Source organism: Lactuca sativa, chromosome 8, assembly GCF_002870075.4.
Source record: "Lactuca sativa cultivar Salinas chromosome 8, Lsat_Salinas_v11, whole genome shotgun sequence".
NCBI lineage: Eukaryota > Viridiplantae > Streptophyta > Magnoliopsida > Asterales > Asteraceae > Lactuca > Lactuca sativa.
This window is the reverse complement of record NC_056630.2, coordinates 207,278,072-207,298,663: the sequence shown is the minus strand read 5'-3', so window position 1 is coordinate 207,298,663 and position 20,592 is coordinate 207,278,072. Positions and strand designations below refer to the sequence as shown.

The window sequence follows — 20,592 nt, the reverse complement described above, 5'->3', positions numbered from 1 at the left end:
TCATTTTTAAAATATAATTGTTTCCATTAAAAACAAGGCATAAATAGTTTAATTATTCGGTCAATACAATTATTCAAACTCCCAAGATCATAAAACAATCTTCAGTGTGTATCGATCATGCCGGCGCCTTCCCACGGCCCTCGCTAGTACCTGAAATACATGCACAACAACTGTAAGCATAAATGCTTAGTGAGTTCCCCAATATACACTTACGCACATACGCCTTTCCAGGCCCTGACCTTCCGGTCCTCATTATAACGCCTTCCGGCCCATAACATAATCGCCTTCCGGCCCATAACATACATAGCACATATAACAATTAACTTACCACATATAGCATACATATCACTTATCACATCCGACCTTCCGGTCACACAGTCAAACCCTTTCCGGGTACAGTATAGTGAGAAGACTCACCTCGTAAATGCTGAAAGCTAGCAACTCCTGAAATCACTCGTGCACAAACCAACGAGCTACAACCCTCCTATAACATTACATAACTCATTAGCACTCATATCATCTAAGTGTGACTATCCCTAAGAAGTCAGACTTAGGTCAACTCGACTGGACTCGGCGAGTACCCTGGCGACTCGGCGAGTCTAGTTGCCTTCACCAATTCCTGCATGATCCCCCTCTACTCGTCGAGTATCCCTCTTGACTCGACGAGGTCCTCGTGGAAGAATCGCGGGGCCACCCCGACTCTACTCGTCGAGTCTGAAGAACAAACTCGGCGAGTCCCAGTGAATCTTCGAGCTACTCGCCGAGTCTGAAGAACAACTCGGCGAGTCCATGCCATGCAGACGAGTAACTGCTTCCTGAGATAGGTCTCGTCCCGAAATACACATGCATGGGACCTTCTGGACCTCTAAAGGTCCTACTACAAGATTATAGTCGTGGGGTAATAAGGCTCTACTTCATCAAATCACTAAATGGGTTCTATAAACCCTAATTTCATTAATACATCAATATAGCAGAGCATACACGAATTCTTACCTGAATGATGTATTCTCTGTATTCCCAATCCTCAGAATGTGACCCCTTGCTGCTCTTTTAGCCAATCCTTCCTCTTCCTTGCACAACCACTCTTCTATAACCAACAATGGCCTAAGATCCTTGCTCCAGCTGCACTAAATCGATTTAGGGTTCTTCTCAGAAGGCTAAAACGAACAATGACGGCCAATGGGTCCCTTTTATACGTCCCAAACTTGAACGGTTAGGGTTTCCGCTAAACAACGTCGACTCGCCGAGTCCATACCTGGACTCGTCGAGTCCAGTCGCGATCCCGCGACCAAGTCTGCGATTCTACTCGGCGAGTTTAGGCTCCAACTCGCCGAGTCCCCTCTAAAATCACCCCAAAAACATAATTTTAATAATACCTGAGATTTCGGGCTGTTACAACTCTCCCCCACTTGGATTAGACTTCGCCCTCGAAGTCTCATTCTGCAAATAGTTCCGGATGCTGCTCCCGCATTTCGCGCTCCGGTTCCCAAGTCATTTCTGATCCCTTACGGTGTTGCCATTGAACCAACACCAAAGGTATCTCCTTGTTCCTCAGAACCTTGATCTTCCGATCCCTGATAGCCACTGGCCTCTCCGTGTAATTCAGGCTCGCATCCACCTGAATATCCTCCAATGGAACCACTGCCGACTCATCGGCTATGCACTTCCTCAACTGCGACACATGAAAAGTGTCATGGATCTGACCCAACTCCGCTGGCAACTCCAACCGGTAGGCTACCCGACCCATCCTTGCAATCACACGAAATGGCCCAATATACCGGGGCCCCAACTTGCCTCTCTTCCTGAACCGAATCACTCCTTTCCAAGGAGAGACCTTCAGGAGAACGAAGTCGCCGACCTGAAATTCAAGCTCGGATCGGCGCCTGTCTGCATAACTCTTTTGTCGGCTCTGGGCAGTCAATAACCTTTGTCTCACTCGCTGAATCTGCTCTGTCGTCTGGAGCACGATCTCCGTGCTGCCCATCACTCTCTGTCCCACTTCTCCCCAGCAAATGGGGGTCCGACACCTCCTACCATACAACAGCTCGAAAGGCGGCATACCAATGCTCGAATGATGGCTGTTGTTGTAGGAAAACTCCGCCAATGGTAAATACGCATCCCAACTACCCCCGAAGTCTAACACACACGCTCGGAGCATGTCCTCCAGTGTCTGAATTGTCCGCTCGCTCTGATCGTCTGTCTGGGGATGGTATGCGGTACTAAAATGCAACTTAGTACCCAGCTCCTCATGGAATTTCTTCCAGAACCTGGAAGTGAAGCGCACATCGCGGTCTGACACAATCGAGATCGGCACCCCGTGCCGAGATACCACCTCTTTCACGTATACCTCCGCTAACTTTTCCGCTGAAGAACTCTCACCGATGGCAAGGAAGTGTGCACTCTTCGTCAACCTATCCACAATCACCCAAATTGCGTCTACTCCCCTAGCAGTCCTTGGCAATTTGGTGATAAAATCCATAGTGATCTGTTCCCACTTCCACTCGGGGATCTCCAATGGCTGTAACTTGCCATGCGGTCTCTGGTGCTCAGCTTTAACCTTACGGCAGGTCAAGCACCTCTCAACGAACCATGCCACGTCCCTCTTCATACAGGGCCACCAATATTCCTTCCTTAAATCCAAATACATCTTTGTAGCACCGGGATGGATCGAGAATTTCGATTTATGAGCCTCTTCCATCAACGTAATATGCGTACCGCCCACGAACGGCACCCAAATCCGACCCCGAAATGTCATAAGGTCTCGACTATCCTTGACAAACTCTGAGATTAACCCCACAACCCGCTCTTTCTTCTGCATTTCTGGTCGCACAGCCTCAGTCTGTGCCCTACGAATATCATCCAATACAGGAGTCATCACAGTCAGTCTCAAGCATACATCTCGCAATGGAGTGCTCTCCGCCCTGCGGCTCAATGCATCGGCTACCACATTAGCCTTGCCTGGGTGGTACAGGATCTCACAATCATAATCCTTGACCACATCTAACCATCTCCTCTGACGCATATTTAGGTTGGGTTGACCCATAAAATACTTCAAACTCTTATGGTCCGTGTATATCGTACATCGAACCCCATACAAGTAGTGACGCCAAATTTTGAGAGCGAACACTACTGCCCCCAACTCTAAATCATGCGTGGGATATCTCGTCTCATGAGGCTTCAGCTGCCTTGACGCATAAGCTATCACATGACCCCTCTGCATCAACACTGCACCCAATCCCGAAATCGATGCATCGCAATATACCACGAAATCTTCCATCCCCTCTGGGAGGGCTAATACCGGGGCTTCGCACAATCTCTGGCGAAGTGTCTCAAAGGAGGTCTGCTGCTCGGGCCCCCATGAGAATGTAACACCCTTCCGGGTCAATCTGGTGAGTGGCACTGCGATCTTGGAGAAATCCTTGATAAATCTCCGATAATACCCTGCCAACCCAAGGAAACTTCTGATCTCAGAGGGTGACTTCGGCACCTCCCAACTCATCACCGCCTCAACCTTGGCCGGATCGACCAATATCCCTTTCTGATTAACCACATGTCCTAGAAACTGGACCTCCCGCAACCAGAAGTCACACTTGGAGAACTTTGCATAAAGCTTCTCCGACCTCAATACCTCCAGGACCTCCCTCAAATGCTCCTCATGCTGCTCTCTAGATTTCGAATACACCAGAATGTCGTCGATAAATACGATCACTGACCGATCCAACATCGGCCTGCATACCCTGTTCATGAGATCCATGAACACAGCCGGGGCATTGGTGAGTCCAAAAGGCATCACCACAAACTCATAATGTCCATATCGCGTCCTAAACGCTGTCTTCTGAACGTCTTCATCCCGTACTCTCACCTGATGGTATCCTGACCTCAGATCGATCTTGGAAAACCAAGATGCTCCCTGCAACTGATCGAATAAATCATCGATCCTCGGCAACGGGTAACGGTTCTTGACCGTTAGCTTGTTCAACTCCCGGTAATCAATGCACATCCGGTGTGAACCATCCTTCTTTTTAACGAACAGAATAGGTGCTCCCCATGGCGAGCTGCTCGGCCGAATGAATCCCTTCCCCAGCAACTCTTGGAGTTGCGAGGACAACTCTTGCATCTCTGGAGGTGCAAGACGATAGGGCACTTTGGCAATAGGCGCTGCTCCCGGAACCAGATCGATACTAAACTCTACTTGCCTCACAGGAGGTACTCCCGGCAGTTCCTCGGGAAAAACATCTGAAAACTCACGCACCACAGGGACCTCCTTAACTGACTTCGGTCTCTCGGAAACCTCCCGCGTATCCATCACATACGCCACAAAACCCTTACAGCCCTGCTGTAGACATTGCCTCGCCCTAGCGGCCGAACAAAAAGCTGATCCTGAACGGGTACCCTCGCCGTATACCGAAAGAACTCCTCCTCTAGGGTCTCGTATAGTCACCAACTGGCGCTCGCAGTCGATGACAGCGCCGAACCGGCTCAGCCAGTCCATGCCCACGATGACACAGACATCCCCCATCACAATAGGAATCAGATCAATTGGGAATCCAATCCCGAAAATCTCTAGTACACATCCCCGAAGAACCTCCGTAGCACAAATCACCTTCTCGTCAGCTATAGAGACTCTCAAAGGTCGACTCAACGACTCACGACTAACGCCGATATGCTGGCTAAAGGCTAAGGACACAAAGGACCTACTCGCACCCGAGTCAAATAACACTAAGGCAGGCACAGAGTTCACAAGGAAAGTACCTACGCATATAATAACATAAGCATAACATCTTGACATTAAAATAAATACATGAATTACAACATACCTGCCACAACATCGGGCGCAGCGCGGACCTCCTCCGCAGTCAGCTGAAAGGCTCTCCCACGAGCCCTCGGGGCCTCGACCTTCACCGGTCGTGTCTCAGTAGTCCTGGCAACAGGTGCAGATCCCTGACGAAGCTGCGGACACTCGGCCTTCCGATGGCCGGTCTGGTTGCAATGGAAGCAAACCATAAACCCCTTGGGGCACTCCCTAGCAATGTGCCCCTCCTTGCCGCACTTGTAACAGGCACCGGCTCGACACACCCCATCGTGACCCTTGCCGCACTTTACGCAAGTGCGGTTCTTCAAACCTCCCGTCCTCGAATCGGCGGACTTGATCCGCTTGGCTGCCGGCTGAGACTGAGCCGGCCGCCGGTCTGCCTGCTGAGACTCGGCCTCCTCCCTGGCCTGAGTCTCTAACTCGATCTCACGCTTCCTGGCATTCGCCTGAAGCTCAGTAAAAGTATGGTAAGTGAAGTTTGACACAAACTCCCGGATCTCCCTCCTCAGAACACCCAAGTACCGGCTCATCCGAGCCTGCTCTGTGGCCACCAGCTCGGGGCAAAACATCGCCCTCTCATGGAACTTCCGCGTGATCGCCGCCACCGAATCAGTACCCTGCTTGAGGGTTAAGAACTCCTGAACCAATCGTTCCCGCTCCACCGGGGGAACGTACTCATCCCTGAACATGGTAGTGAACCCCTCCCATGTCACCGCCGCAGTCTCTGCTAAAGTGAAGTTCGCCGTCACGAACTTCCACCAGTCCTTGGCTCCCAGACGGAGCTGGTTCAAAGCGAACCGTACCCTCAGGTGCTCCGGGCATGAACAAGTGTAGAAGCACCCCTCTATATCTGCGATCCACCTCATCGCAGCAATCGGATCCTGCGTCCCATCGAACTCTGGTGGCTTCGTGTTGCTGAACTCTCGAAACAGCAATGAATCACCCCCCTGTGGCCTAGCAGCGGCCACAGCTGCGGTAGCTGCAGCGGTTGCAGCCTCAGTCAATGCGGCGTACCGCTCATCGAACGTCTCCATCAGGGTGGTCTTGATAGACCCAAACATCTCCGGGATCTCGGCCCGGATCGCCGCCGCCACCTCCTCATGAATCATTTGACGAATATCCTCGTCACTCACACCGCTCGTACTTGCTCCGTGGCGTGGTCTAACCATGATGTCTCTGAAATACAACATAAAACTATCAGAGACTCCATCAAGTGTAATTGCACTTGATAACGCAACCCTACCCCGTCCCCGATGTCCAGGGATTCTTACTTGGGTCTCCCACTGACCCGGTGTCCTCGGTAGTACGGGCCCAATACTACCGACCACACCGCATCAGTGTTCATCCCAAGTCCTCCTCCCCAAACTTCGGATAGTGAGTACCCTACTTCTGATATGCACTATCTACCCGCTTACTAGCAAAGCATCTCATATAAGCAAACTTCCCTAGACTAAGGCATCACAAATCAGGCCACTCTAGTCCTATCATGAATACTTAGTCTTCTAGCATGCATAACAATTCACATCATATAATATTGTAAGGTATTTTGGGGATCTTTACCGTTCGGGCGCTGACTGATCGTACACACTGCTTCTTTCTTGCTTACCACAAAACCAGTTACAAACGTTTATGCTTTTATTTGAAAAGTTTCCTCAAATCCTCGGTTTGAGTTCAGTTACCCCCGAAGGTGCACCCGAATCCCTCAAACCAAGGCTCTGATACCAATTGTAACAACTCAAATTTTTCAAACAAAATTTTCATTTTTAAAATATAATTGTTTCCATTAAAAACAAGGCATAAATAGTTTAATTATTCGGTCAATACAATTATTCAAACTCCCAAGATCATAAAACAATCTTCAGTGTGTATCGATCATGCCGGCGCCTTCCCACGGCCCTCGCTAGTACCTGAAATACATGCACAACAACTGTAAGCATAAATGCTTAGTGAGTTCCCCAATATACACTTACGCACATACGCCTTTCCAGGCCCTGACCTTCCGGTCCTCATTACAACGCCTTCCGGCCCATAACATAATCGCCTTCCGGCCCATAACATACATAGCACATATAACAATTAACTTACCACATATAGCATACATATCACTTATCACATCCGACCTTCCGGTCACACAGTCAAACCCTTTCCGGGTACAGTATAGTGAGAAGACTCACCTCGTAAATGCTGAAAGCTAGCAACTCCTGAAATCACTCGTGCACAAACCAACGAGCTACAACCCTCCTATAACATTACATAACTCATTAGCACTCATATCATCTAAGTGTGACTATCCCTAAGAAGTCAGACTTAGGTCAACTCGACTGGACTCGACGAGTACCCTGGCGACTCGGCGAGTCTAGTTGCCTTCACCAATTCCTGCATGATCCCCCTCTACTCGTCGAGTATCCCTCTTGACTCGACGAGGTCCTCGTGGAAGAATCGCGGGGCCACCCCGACTCTACTCGTCGAGTCTGAAGAACAAACTCGGCGAGTCCCAGTGAATCTTCGAGCTACTCGCCGAGTCTGAAGAACAACTCGGCGAGTCCATGCCATGCAGACGAGTAACTGCTTCCTGAGATAGGTCTCGTCCCGAAATACACATGCATGGGACCTTCTGGACCTCTAAAGGTCCTACTACAAGATTGTAGTCGTGGGGTAATAAGGCTCTACTTCATCAAATCACTAAATGGGTTCTATAAACCCTAATTTCATTAATACATCAATATAGCAGAGCATACACGAATTCTTACCTGAATGATGTATTCTCTGTATTCCCAATCCTCAGAATGTGACCCCTTGCTGCTCTTTTAGCCAATCCTTCCTCTTCCTTGCACAACCACTCTTCTATAACCAACAATGGCCTAAGATCCTTGCTCCAGTTGCACTAAATCGATTTAGGGTTCTTCTCAGAAGGCTAAAACGAACAATGACGGCCAATGGGTCCCTTTTATACGTCCCAAACTTGAACGGTTAGGGTTTCCGCTAAACAGCGTCGACTCGCCGAGTCCATACCTGGACTCGTCGAGTCCAGTCGCGATCCCGCGACCAAGTCTGCGATTCTACTCGGCGAGTTTAGGCTCCAACTCGCCGAGTCCCCTCTAAAATCACCCCAAAAACATAATTTTAATAATACCTGAGATTTCGGGCTGTTACACTCCGAGCCTCGCATAGCCTAACTCCGAACCTAGCAGGTGCACCAGTAGGCCGCGGTCCAATCAGAAGCTGCCAGCGAGCCCTCGCAGGTGCGACCCATGTGCGAGCCATGCGCAGCCTCGTGCGAGCCATCCCCCTCTGCGAGCTTCGGATCTGCGATGCGTGTCTTCCTCCTGACCATCCGATCAGAAGCATCACCCCTATAAATAGAAGGGTGCAAGACCTCCCGGGTAATTTTGGATTTTTGCCATATTTAACCCCTAAACCCATATTTTCTTCACCTTAACATCCCGCAAAGCCCCGGTATCGATTGTAAAGCCCGAAATACTCCACGAAGTGCCCGAGAAGCCCGGAAAATTTATCTTTTCGGTTTCGAAGCCCGACGTTTGCAGAGCCTGGTTTCTCAATAAAACTTCCGGTTTTATTAGAAACGATCGTTTTAGGAAACGAATTGTTGCCCGATTTTCATCAAAATAAGTGAGTGTATAGTCACTTTCATTTTACACATAAATATGAAGTATTTACCTTATAATAGGTGCTATGTGTAAATATATTAATTGTTTATTTGAGGTGATTGTTGTGTTGATGTTTTATACAAGTTTTAAACTGTATAAGTATTTTTATCTACAAATATGTTGGGTAGAACATGGGTAGATAGTGATGTGTTATAAAATAAAATTGATGAGAGGCCTCGATGAGTTTTGAGATCCAGTCATCTAGCGGAGTTTGGATGACGACCACGGACTATCTAGACAGTCCAGTGGGAAACATTAGCAGGTCCGCAACCTGTAGGTGTTAATGAACTGAGAGTGTTCATTCGCTGTACTCCATCCCCCTCATGGTTGCCTTTAGGACATGTATGGCTCAGGAAACCCCTTAGCAGTAGTGTCCATCCCGATGATATTCTTTAGGCTAGGTCCCTTGTGAAAAGTGTTTAGGGACGTAAAGTGAAGATAACGGGAACGGGTAATCAGGGTTATTGTTGATTGGTGAACTTAATAAGTTTATTATTATTGTGGGTTGAAAACCCTATATGCTCACCAGGCTCCTAAGCCTGACCCACTCAGCTTTTTATGTTACAGGTAGTGGACCCCGAGCATAGTCGGAGGACGACGAGAGATTTTTGGATTATAGGCCAGTAGTTGTAAATAACTGTTGAAAGGCTTATAATGTCTTGTTTATGCTTTTGATCTGTATCGGAACATGACATCTCGAGGTTTTGATATATATATATATATATATATATATATATATATATATATATATATATATATATATATATATATATATATATATATATGGAAAACATATACCTTCTTAATGAAGGGTTTTGATAAACTTTTATCATATTTTGTTTGGGGACCAATTCCGCAATATCTTTTAAAAAGATTTCTCTGATTTTATTTTAAAAAGCATAAATTAAATCGGTCTTTTCTGGCCGAGAAATTAGCGGATGTCACACCTTCTCACCGATTTTATACATATTATATTTTCGGCCAACCCAAATCATATGTTGAACCTCCGCCCCTGCTTATCACCACGACCACAAATCGGGGTGGTGTTCATCACGACCACGAATCGGGGTGGTGTTCATCATTGTGATTGTTACCACATTGATCACGAATGGTATTCGTGTCATGTACGAGACAAGGCCTAAGAAAAGTAAGGATAACAATTAAGATGAGCTAAGGCCATACTTATTCTCTCATGTTTATGATAAGGACTTGTATACTTTATGAAAAATCGGTTTAAATTTTTTTTTTTACCAGAAGCTTGCTAAATATATTATTTCACACTGTCTATCGCTAGGGATGAGCATATGGACCGGGGAACCGGCCGGAACCGGTACCGGAACCGGAACCGGAACCCGATGGAACCGGTCGGGCTGTGACAGATACTCTATTATTGTCAATTTTTGGAACCAGGAACCGGTCATTGGAACCGGCCCAAAACCGGAAACCGAACCGGACCAAAAATAACCCATGTTTGTTGGACTTCGAATGGTTGGTTCTTGGAGGCCTCAAAAAACGATAAATATGAAGAGGAGGATGCGTGAGAATGTGAGGTAAAAATACATGGAAACGAGACCTCATTTTTACATGTTACATGTCTTTTTCTTCTCTCAAAAAAGGATACAAGTTTTGGATATATACCATTTAAATGTTATTATAATCCACTTTTCTAACATTTAATGTCATATTCATATTCATACGCTACTTTTTTACCATTTAAAATCCATTTGAAGGTTATCTAGAATGCTATTTACAACTCATTTTAGTCAAACTCAAATTTAGATGCATCAAAAACTTCATCCAAGCTCCAAAACTTTACGGTTTACTTTAATGCATTAACATAAAACACTTATATCTATATCCAAATAGGAGAATATCACTAATTACATGCTATACACAACTTGACAGTAGTAAAAATTTTCTTAAAATACGTTGCTATTTCTCGATGACCGGTTCCAACATCAAAGACCCGGCAAAAACCAGAACCGGAACTGATAGAACCGGCGGTCCGGTTCGGTTCTAGATTTCAACCACCTTCGGTACCCGGTCCGGATCCATCCGGGTCGGTTCCTTTGCTCATCCCTATTTATCGCCGTTTTTGCTCATCCCCTGTTTATCGCTGTGTACAAAAACTAACCAAAGATTTTTTAGGGTTGTAATGTTGGCTATGAGTAAAGGTAGAGACCTTTTGGGATTGTGACTAAAGCCTCCCGAATAAAAAGGAGCAAAGAAGAGACTAAAAACTACAAATAGGAAGTACATAGCAAGAACAAGTATAAAGCTAGAAGAATACATATATACCCAAACATAAACTAAGCATGACATTTCTACATTTTTTAACTAAACACAACGACTACATATAAATATATATTCATTTTCTCTCCTCCTCTTTTTTCATTTTTTTCTTTGCTTTTCACCCTTCTTTTAGATTTTCATGTTTTCCTTTTTTTTTTTTTTTTTTTACTTCTCTAACCAAAAGAAATATTGCAACCATACAGTTTTCTGAGAGTAAAAAAAAAGAATTAAATAAATTTGCTTTGAAAAGTAGACAAATAAATTGGTTTGTGGTTTGTGGTGTTTGCGTATGATAGCTATTACTAGACAAATTGATGCTCAAAATCTATGTTAATAAAATGCTTATGCTGCCATCTTTTGCAAATAGCCAAATATAAAGTTCCTAAAGCAATTCAAAAGTTTAACAAGCAACGATGTCATGTAAGCCTGGAAAACAGATAAAAGAAAGATGAAGCATTCTAGTGAACATAGCCACATACATTTGAAACTTAAAGACATTAGATCCTAAAATTACAATAAAATAAAAGCCACATGAGTCGGATCTAAATGCAATGAAAATGATTAAAATGCAAAATTTCCAAAATGATAATATATGTATATGCAAACCCCTACTCAATCTTAAAATACAACATCTTCCTCGATTCTTGGAGAAGAATATGATAAGTGCCTATTGTGGACCTCGTGATGGTGGATGATTTGTACTTATGTGGGAATCCAAGATCATTACATTAACTCATTGTTTTATTGTTGGGCACGATGGTGTTCATTAGACTAGAGGGAGTGGTGTCATCGAAACCGCACTCCTTTTACTGTCATATATGCGCTACAATATTTTTTACCATACAAGTGTGGTTTCTTACCACACCCAAGGGGTGGTGCCACATTTTTCTTATTTTTATTTATTTATTTATTTTAAATAATTTAATTTAATAAAACTTCTTTTTAATTAAAAAAAAACATAATTTTTCATTACTTGAAAATAAAAAAACATTACACCGCATTACTAAAAAACACACACACACATGACATTAAAAAAAAAATCCTAAAAACTTAAAAAACACACATCAAACGATTAACCTAAAAAACACAAATAAAATAACTAAACCATACTACATAAAGTCGTTCTCCGAGAACCCGTCTTCCGAGTCATCCGGTGGATCCAAATTAAGGTTAATGTGTTGAATTCCGTAAATGTGTTCCACCAAGTCCGTGCGAAAATTATGAAATGTTTCAGTGCAACGTATCTTTGCTCTTCTGTTCATATACTCGTCGCCACCTATTTCTATTGGTTGTGTCTCGGGTATGGTTTCTTCGTCGTCATACGCACATATCACTCTTCCTTCGTCTTCAATAATCATATTTTGCAATATGAGACATGTATACATGATTTCTTGAAGTTTTTCCTCGCCAAAATAAATTGCTGGTTTTTTCAATATGAAACAACGTTTCTTAAGAGCTCTAAAAGCACGCTCGACATCCTTCATAGCTCTTTCTTGAGATCTCATGAATTTTTTTCTTCTAAAGCATGTGGACACGTAAACGATTTAACAAACACAACATACTCAGGATAGATCCCATCAACAAGATAATAAACATACTTATATGGCGTTCCATGTACTTAAAAAGAAGAATCTCGTGTAGATCCGTCATATATGTTGTTAAATATAGGTGAACGATTAAGAATGTTGATGTCGTTAATCGAATCGGGAGAACCAAAAAAAGCATGTCAAATCCACAGATCTTGTGATGCAACTGCTTCAAGTATAATCGTTGGGTGACCATGATCACCTTGGGTAAATTGCCCATGGTGTGAGGTAGGACAATTTTTTCATACCCGATGGAGACAATCTAAACTTCCTATCATTCCAGGAAACCCATGCACACTAGCATGATGAGCTTACAATTGTACGATATCATTATGTGTAGGATTACGTAAATATTTTGGACCATAAAATTGAATCACAGTTTTGCAAAAATAGTGGAGACTATCACGTGCAGTTCTAGAAGACATCCTAAAACTTTTGTCCAACACATCAGACGTAATGCCATATGCTAACTGACGAAGTGTGGCCATGCATTTTTGTAAGGGAGTGAAACCAGGTGTACCTCTAGCATCAGAATGTTGTTGGAAAAAATTGCACTCCCTCATTACATCTTCAATTATATGTTCGTATAAACGTTTGAACTGTTGGGTCAAAAATATGGTTTATACTTTACTTTTCTAGGAAAATGTATTTTTGTGACTTGAACCGTAAACACCTTGGTGTTTACGGCCGTAAACGTGTTTACAGTTGTGTTTACGGTCGTGAATAGGTTTACGGCTGTAAACCCATTCACGGCCCATGGTTACCAAACCCATGTTTCTTATGTATAAATATAGGTGTTAGGGGTGAGGAGTAGATTGATGAAGAAAAAAGGAGTGTACGGCCTAGAGAGAGAAGAACAGGTGTGTGTTAGTGTGTGTGCATCTCTTGTATCTGGATCATCATTATATTTATCAATACATTGAGATTCATATTATTCTTCTTCTCCTTCTCTTCTATTTGATCTGACATCATCCGTTTGATTGGGATTCCGCACCATCAAACGGATCTGATTGATACACAGACAAATTAGGGACTTACATGAACATTTTGAAGCGCCTACGAAAATAGTATACTTGATAAGTGTCATTCTCTTGAAAGTAGTCTTGTATCAAACGTTGGTTGGCTTCTTCACGATTTCTGCAAATATATCTTTGTGTTATCCGTTGAGAACTTTCGACTGCGTTATTGCATAAAGCACCATATTTTTGTTTCGCCATTTGAGCACAAGCAATAGCAGCATCATAAATAACTTGAAATTTATCAGAAGATGAAGAAAATGACATTTTCTCTTAATTTTGAGAGAGAAAACAATAAAGAAATGTAAAAGTTTCGTTTTGGTTTGAAAAATAATGAAGTAGATGGTTTAATTTATAGGAAAGAAAAAAAATCAAATCTTAGCATATTTGACCGTTCAACGATCATTATTACCATTAACCACTCAAAATACGCGGCCACAAAAGGGGTGAGGTGTGGCCTAACCGCACTCAAAACTGCATAGGGGCTGTTCCCCTGCCTATGTGGCAAGAAGTACGGTAGAAATCGCACCACTCCCTTGAGTCTTAGGCAATTGTGTCGCTGTGGAACAAGTTAAAATATGTAGACAATTGGTTGAGGTTGAAGTTGGTGTTTAGAGTTCCATAGTTTGATACCACCCACAGTTGATTCATTAAACTGTCCACGTGTGTATTTATACTTAATATCTTATGTTTATCTCTTGATTATCAGGATTTAGCTGTGCCATGTGTGTATTTATACGTATCTAAGTAACAAGAAGAGGCATACGATATTTACAAACTATTAATGCTGATTTATTAAACTGTTCTTGGAATCACCAATCTCAAACATTATCCGCTTTAAAAATAAACATCGTCCAACACTAATGATGATCGGATGTTATATCCTTTCTAATAAATGAATTTTTTTTGCCACCTGTCACACTTTCATTCAATTTGTCAAATGTCATTTTGTGGTTATTTTGAATTAATTTTTTTTCCATATGTCATTTTATGAGGTTTTATATTTTATTAAATTCCACATAATATTTTAATGTAATAATTGCAATAAATGTTGTAATAAATAGATATTAATTTCACTAATAAATTTACCTTTTAATTTCAAAATCTCCAAATATTTTGACATTTATATTTAAAAGATAAAAAACATTTCCATTATAATAAATTATTATTTTTTAACATTTATATTTAATTTTTTTTTAAATTAACCCGTATAATACGTGAGTCTCACAACTAATAAAGAATATTTGAAAAATATCAAATAATAACTGTTCAAAGGGTCTTCAAGTTCAAATTTGATATGATAGGTAAAAATTTATAAATTTTGGTTTTTATATAAGTAAAATATTACAATACATTGCCCATATCGATGATAAGAATGTGTTGCAAAACTTTTGTAATTTGTCTTACCCAATGTACATCTCCGATTCATTTTATATTATTTGTTTATATATTGAATAATTTTATTAATTAGGTGAAACATCTTTTCTAAATGAAGATAAAGAGGCGAATGTTTCGTTCCAGTAAAATTCTTTTGTGTTTCGTGATCCACGTTCTGAATCTTACATTGTGGAAGATCGTTTGTTAGTTAATTTCCAAGCTTTTCAATTATTTGTGTAAAAAATGTACCCGAACATAATTCTTCATTGTTCTTTTAACAATCAGTCTTGTTGTTAACGTTGATTTCTTAGTTGTCTTACTATAACCCAAATCCGCAAATGAAGTCAATGATTATTACATTTCTCTCTTTACCATGACATATGGTGCATGCATAAGGTGCTACAAAATGTGATAAAAACCAAACCCACAACACATATTATAAGGAATATGAAAACAATATTTTCTCATAAATTAATTCAAATTTCCACATATTTCTATACTACAATAAAAATGAAGCGATTAAGTCACCACACTGATGCGATTAATGATCTCGGTGGATAGAAAGCTCAAGCTCGATTCAACGGTTGTGAGATAGTGCACTCCCGAAGATTTGGAAGTGTGATGGAGAAGGAATAGGAGCAGTCGAGTTAAAGAGTGGTGGTGGTGGCGGAAGTTGTGGTGGGCATTGGTAGCACTTAGTAAAGATCCCGAATGTGTCAATTTGGTGTATAAAGTTTGTCATACTTGCCCACCCTCCAAATCCAAATCCAACAATGAATACCCACACAACTACAAAAGCATTGATCGTGTATGTTCCCACCCACCGTCCAAAAAACTTTGGTGGTGGCTCCACCGCATTCTGCATCACAAAAGTTAATTAGTTAAACGTTTATATACAATACAGAGTAAACTAACAGTATCCAAAAAGTTTGGTTTATGTGTGTCTGTGTGTCTGATACTCTAAACCCTAAACCATAAGCATCAGCATATACTGAATAAACGAACATTGTAATGGTTGATCATGTAGTGTAGATTGTAGAATGAATTATACCTCTCGTGCGGCAGCCGATCGGAAGGTGAACATATGAGCTAGGGCAGGGATGATGTAGACAGTGAAGCTAACAAGAAGCGATCCAACGGTGGAATTGATAGGTCCAAAAAATGGAAAGATGATCGCGAGAAACCATATAGGGACAACCACGGGCAACCGTGCTGCAGCACGCTTACACATGCTCTTGCATTCGTGCATCCCGATTGCTTTCTCCCAAACAAAGTATAACGGGGTGCACGCGAACCCAAATGTTATAAACTACAAAAAGCATTTATATATTATTTAAATTTTTAATATCTAGTAAACTAGTGAATTATAATAAATATATCAAGTAACATACTTGATGAATAAGCATAAGGATAACAGCCATATTTCTCCATGGGGATCTTGGAAGGAGAGCAAAGGCATTTGAGTGGTTAAGCAATGAGTCTCCAAATGCCCAATAAACAGCCGCAGCAGATGGAAGTGTTAGTGTTAATACGTAAGCAGTGGCCCACAAGTAAATCGCTTTGAATTTTTGTGGCTTCCACATGGCATGCATTATTTCTCTGTACACAACATAATGCTTCTATTTAGTACTTTATGAATAATTGAACAAACTTTGTCTTTATAATTAATGGGCCCATGGACCCATGGAATGTATGGGCTCTCTTGTCCTTGAATCAAAATCCATGGCCCAACAAAATCTTGGAGTATCAAACTATTGGGACCCGTTTTCTAGTTTATCTTTTGAGTTTCGATCCATTTAGTTCATGGGATTATGTGATATATCATTTTTATATAAAGTGAACGAAAATATGAATGAAATTTAGGTCTTGTTTGTGTCAATGAAACCTCAGAAAAGTGACATAACATGTAATAAAGATTAAAGGTAAAGCCTAATATTAAAATAGAAAAGGTTAAAGAATATAATAATAGAAAAGAGAGATTGCTTTCTATAGTAATAAAACACCAGAATGTAAAAGACAAAAAAGGGTCTCTGGAGAAAAGAATGATTTTGGGTCACCCATGCTTGAGGGGGTAATATGGTAAATATATTTGAACTGTCATGTTTCATAAAAGGGTGTTGGTTAGTTGTGGTTGAGTGCACAGGGATTTAGATAAGGACCAGTCAATGTAGGGAATCTTTGGAAAATTATGGTAAAGTCATTGGATCAGATCAGACCATGTCTGAAGAAAACAAAGCTCAAGTCATTTTCAAGAATATATAAATAAATAAATATTAATTAAAAACATAAATAAATCGTTTCATGTTTAAGATTTAAAAAACTTGTGTACCCATTGATTAATGTTTATGTTCATTTCAAATCAAAGTATTAAGACTAGTTTAATGACTATTTAATTTGCTCCTAAATATAAGGTTTTAAAATGACAATTATGCCCTAAAAAACCCTTTACATGGACTTAACGAAAAAAGAAAAAAAAAAGTGTGAAAGCAAAACAGGCTAAAAGTTATCTTCAACATGATGATAATGATAACACCCACAAAACAAAACACAAGTAATGCTAATTGCTAAATGACAGTTGTATCCATTTTAATTGAATAAAAAAAAAAGGAAGGGTGTCTTTTGGAAATAATGTAAAGGACAAGGGGGTTGTCTTACACAGTAACAGCATGTCCCCCAAACGTGTAGAGGATATTTGTTGCCCCGGTGAAGTAAAGAACCATCTTTGCTGGACCAGTATGTTTCACCCCTTCCACCTACAAAATTAACATTTTACACCCCCATAATTTTAATTACACAAACATCTTCTTATACAATATTGTATCGTTGTAGTACTTTTAAAATAAACAACTCACAACTATAAAAAAACTTACTTTAAACATTAATTACAACATGTGAATTATACGCTTTACAATAAGTGCACAATATATTGTCAGAAAACTCTGATACTGTTTAACGAAAAGTTAATTATATTGTGTATAAAGTATGATTTGCAATTGTTTATGCATGAAATGAAGTTATTATATAGTGAAAAAAAAATACAGGATAAGAAGAAAACCTGGCCATGGAGCAGTGAGGCAATAGTGAGGTACCATGCAGTGTAAGTGGTCATAATCAGTCCCAGAAAGGACCAAATTCGATAGTTGTGAAATGACGGGATAAATACGGTTGTTGCACAACATGCACCAAATATATATGTCCATGTCCTCTTGTCCAAATGATCATTTATGTAATATATATTGCTGCGAAAAACAAACATTATTTCGTTTATATGTTAATGAGTTGTACAAAATGCAACATTAATTCATTTATTGTTTGTAAAGTTGGCTTTAGATGTTGTACCTTGCACAAGCTATGAGTTGGATCACTGAGCCAAACAGAAGAAAGGTGCAATTAAATCCCAACCCAACGTTTCTCCAATGTTTCCCTAGTAGTCCATCAAGAACTTCAAACCACTGCAATTAAAAAAAGTCAAATCCAATGTAATTGATTACAACTTCTAAGGCATAAGCGACAAGTAATTGTAGCATGATTTGCTAAAAGGGGTATAGAGGATAACGAATCTAGAGTAATGTATACCTTTTCTAAGCCTTTTTTTAAAGTGTACAATTTTTAATGCACGACGCATGGATGTTTAATCAATTATTATAACTCTAGATTTAAGCATTTTACGAAAAAGACAGACATATTATCAATTTCTAGCTAAAGTAACAAAGAACGATCTTGTCATGACTCATGATAATGTCTATATGTTTATTGAATGTACATCATTCATTGAAGGTTCTAACCCTACTCTACATTGAGATATTAAAAAGAGTGGGAAATTAAACTGGATCCATCATCCATGCATGCATACGTACAAGTAGTAAATGCATATACAGGCATTAAAGAGTTGTACCTGAATGACATGGTTTCTGAAATCAGCCTTTTCTCTTTCTTTTCTAGTTCTGTATTCGACATAAAGAATGCTAATAAGATAAGCAGTCCAACTTCCCATCAATCCATAGAAGATTTGAAACAAGATCCCTGAGAGCATTCCTAGTTGCGAAAACGAGTAGGGTAGTGTAAGCAACACTTGTGCCACCTGTACGATGATAAAGATCATGCCATGTCATCTCATGATCGAAAAGTTTGAACAAAGATGAACATACATATACATATATACATGGTATAATCGAAAAAGTTTGAATCTTTTATTGCAAAAAGAAAAGAACGCTCGAATTTGAAGATACCTGATTGGAAGAACAACTGAACCAAGCATCGTAAGCAGAGCCACCATTCCAGAAGAAGTTGGAGATGGTGGATTTGACATTTTTAGCCTTGCCGTCGCTCTCCATTTCCACATAGTTACCTACCAAGACAGTCTCAACCACCTTCTCATGACCTTGATCATCCATGGGTACTTCTGGAATTTGGAAATATGAAATTTCTTGGGAGTTGATGGAAATATAAGAGATGGTGGGTGGGTGGTGTTTATTTATAGATGAAGAAAGACATAAAAGAGAAGAGAAGAGTTGTGTGTGTAAGTATGTCTATACATGTTGGATGTTGGGGATTACTTTATACCGAAATTTATTCTTTCCATAATAGTGATAGATATTTTGTGGGTTTTGAAAAAAAGAACCACTAAAAACGGGTCGGGTTGTATTAATATGTTAATATGTTTCTGAAGTTCTTTTAAAATAAAAAGATATGTTAAAATATTTTTTGGGCAAAAATTATTTTTTTCATAAATACTGCGAAATGACTAAAAGAACTTTCGAAGAAAAAAAATCAACTTTAAAAACTCACAAATTTGACTAATGAAATCATATTTCTGACCTAGGAATTCGCAAATTACTTGCAAAATGGCCAAAATGATATTGTTTCGATTTGTTTAAATAAAAAAATTCGTAGATCGGAGATACGAAATTGTTCATGAATTTATAAAAATCATGATTAAAATATAAAGTTATTTTGTTTTATAATTATTCAAAGACTATTTCATAGCAAAGTTGAGCTTCATGTTGTGCAAGCGAACTCCTAGATTGATGTTTGACATATCAACATATCCAAAACAATGTCGTTTAAAAGGAAAAAAAAATCAAAGGTCTGACCTGTGAAAATGCTTGTTCTCTATGAAGTTGTTAATATTTTTACGAAAATCATAATTTTTTGTTAAAACTTGTTTTTAGTAGGGTTTTTGTTTTAATTTTTATTTATTTATTTATTTATTATTTTTAATATTGTCGGACTATTTTCATATTAAAATAGAGCTTTATGTTGCTAAAACAAAGTATTGAATTAAACAACGGAAATATCCTAAGCAATGTCATTTATAAAATCGTAACAGTAGGGATGTCAAAAAGTCACGTGAGACCCCTTTCCCATGGGGCCCGTCCCATTTGGAGGTATTTATTAAAACAAATCGACGGCGGGGCAAGGTTAGCCCCAATTTTTTTTTTTTTTTTTTTGGGGGGGTGGGGGGGAGTCCTATCTAGAAACCCTCATAGACCTCGTTAATAAATTATACATATATTTTTATATATTAATTATATAAATATAATAAATAATAATATGATTTTTAGTTTCCAAAATTCAACAAAAAACATGTTTTTAAGTTATTAATAAGGAAAATGACATATATACCCGATTAAGTTTCTACGGTATACCCATTTAGCCACTTAACTTATTTTGTGGCTTTATGAAGGAACGAATTATTTGTAACCTAGCAATCTAATCCCTTTTACATATTGTAGCCGGTTTCCATTGCCACATAAGCATAAGCTAACATGTAAGCAATGACATGGCAAATTGAAAGCGTCCCCAACAACCCAAACTACTGGTTTATCTCTTTCTCTTTC

At 40.2% G+C, this 20,592-nt stretch overlaps 1 protein-coding gene across 1 annotated transcript; it reads right to left on the bottom strand.

The window, feature by feature from the left end:
• Positions 1–15,091: 15,091 nt before the first annotated feature.
• Positions 15,092–19,282, bottom strand: LOC111898981 (auxin transporter-like protein 2). Its single transcript, XM_023894861.3, has 8 exons — positions 18,982–19,282; positions 18,648–18,833; positions 18,092–18,204; positions 17,808–17,991; positions 17,408–17,505; positions 16,144–16,351; positions 15,804–16,061; positions 15,092–15,611 (listed from the first exon to the last, which is right to left on the bottom strand). Exons 1-8 carry the CDS (start codon positions 19,144–19,146, stop codon positions 15,330–15,332), a joined length of 1,494 nt encoding a protein of 497 aa, XP_023750629.3. The 5' UTR covers positions 19,147–19,282; the 3' UTR covers positions 15,092–15,329.
• Positions 19,283–20,592: the final 1,310 nt, after the last annotated feature.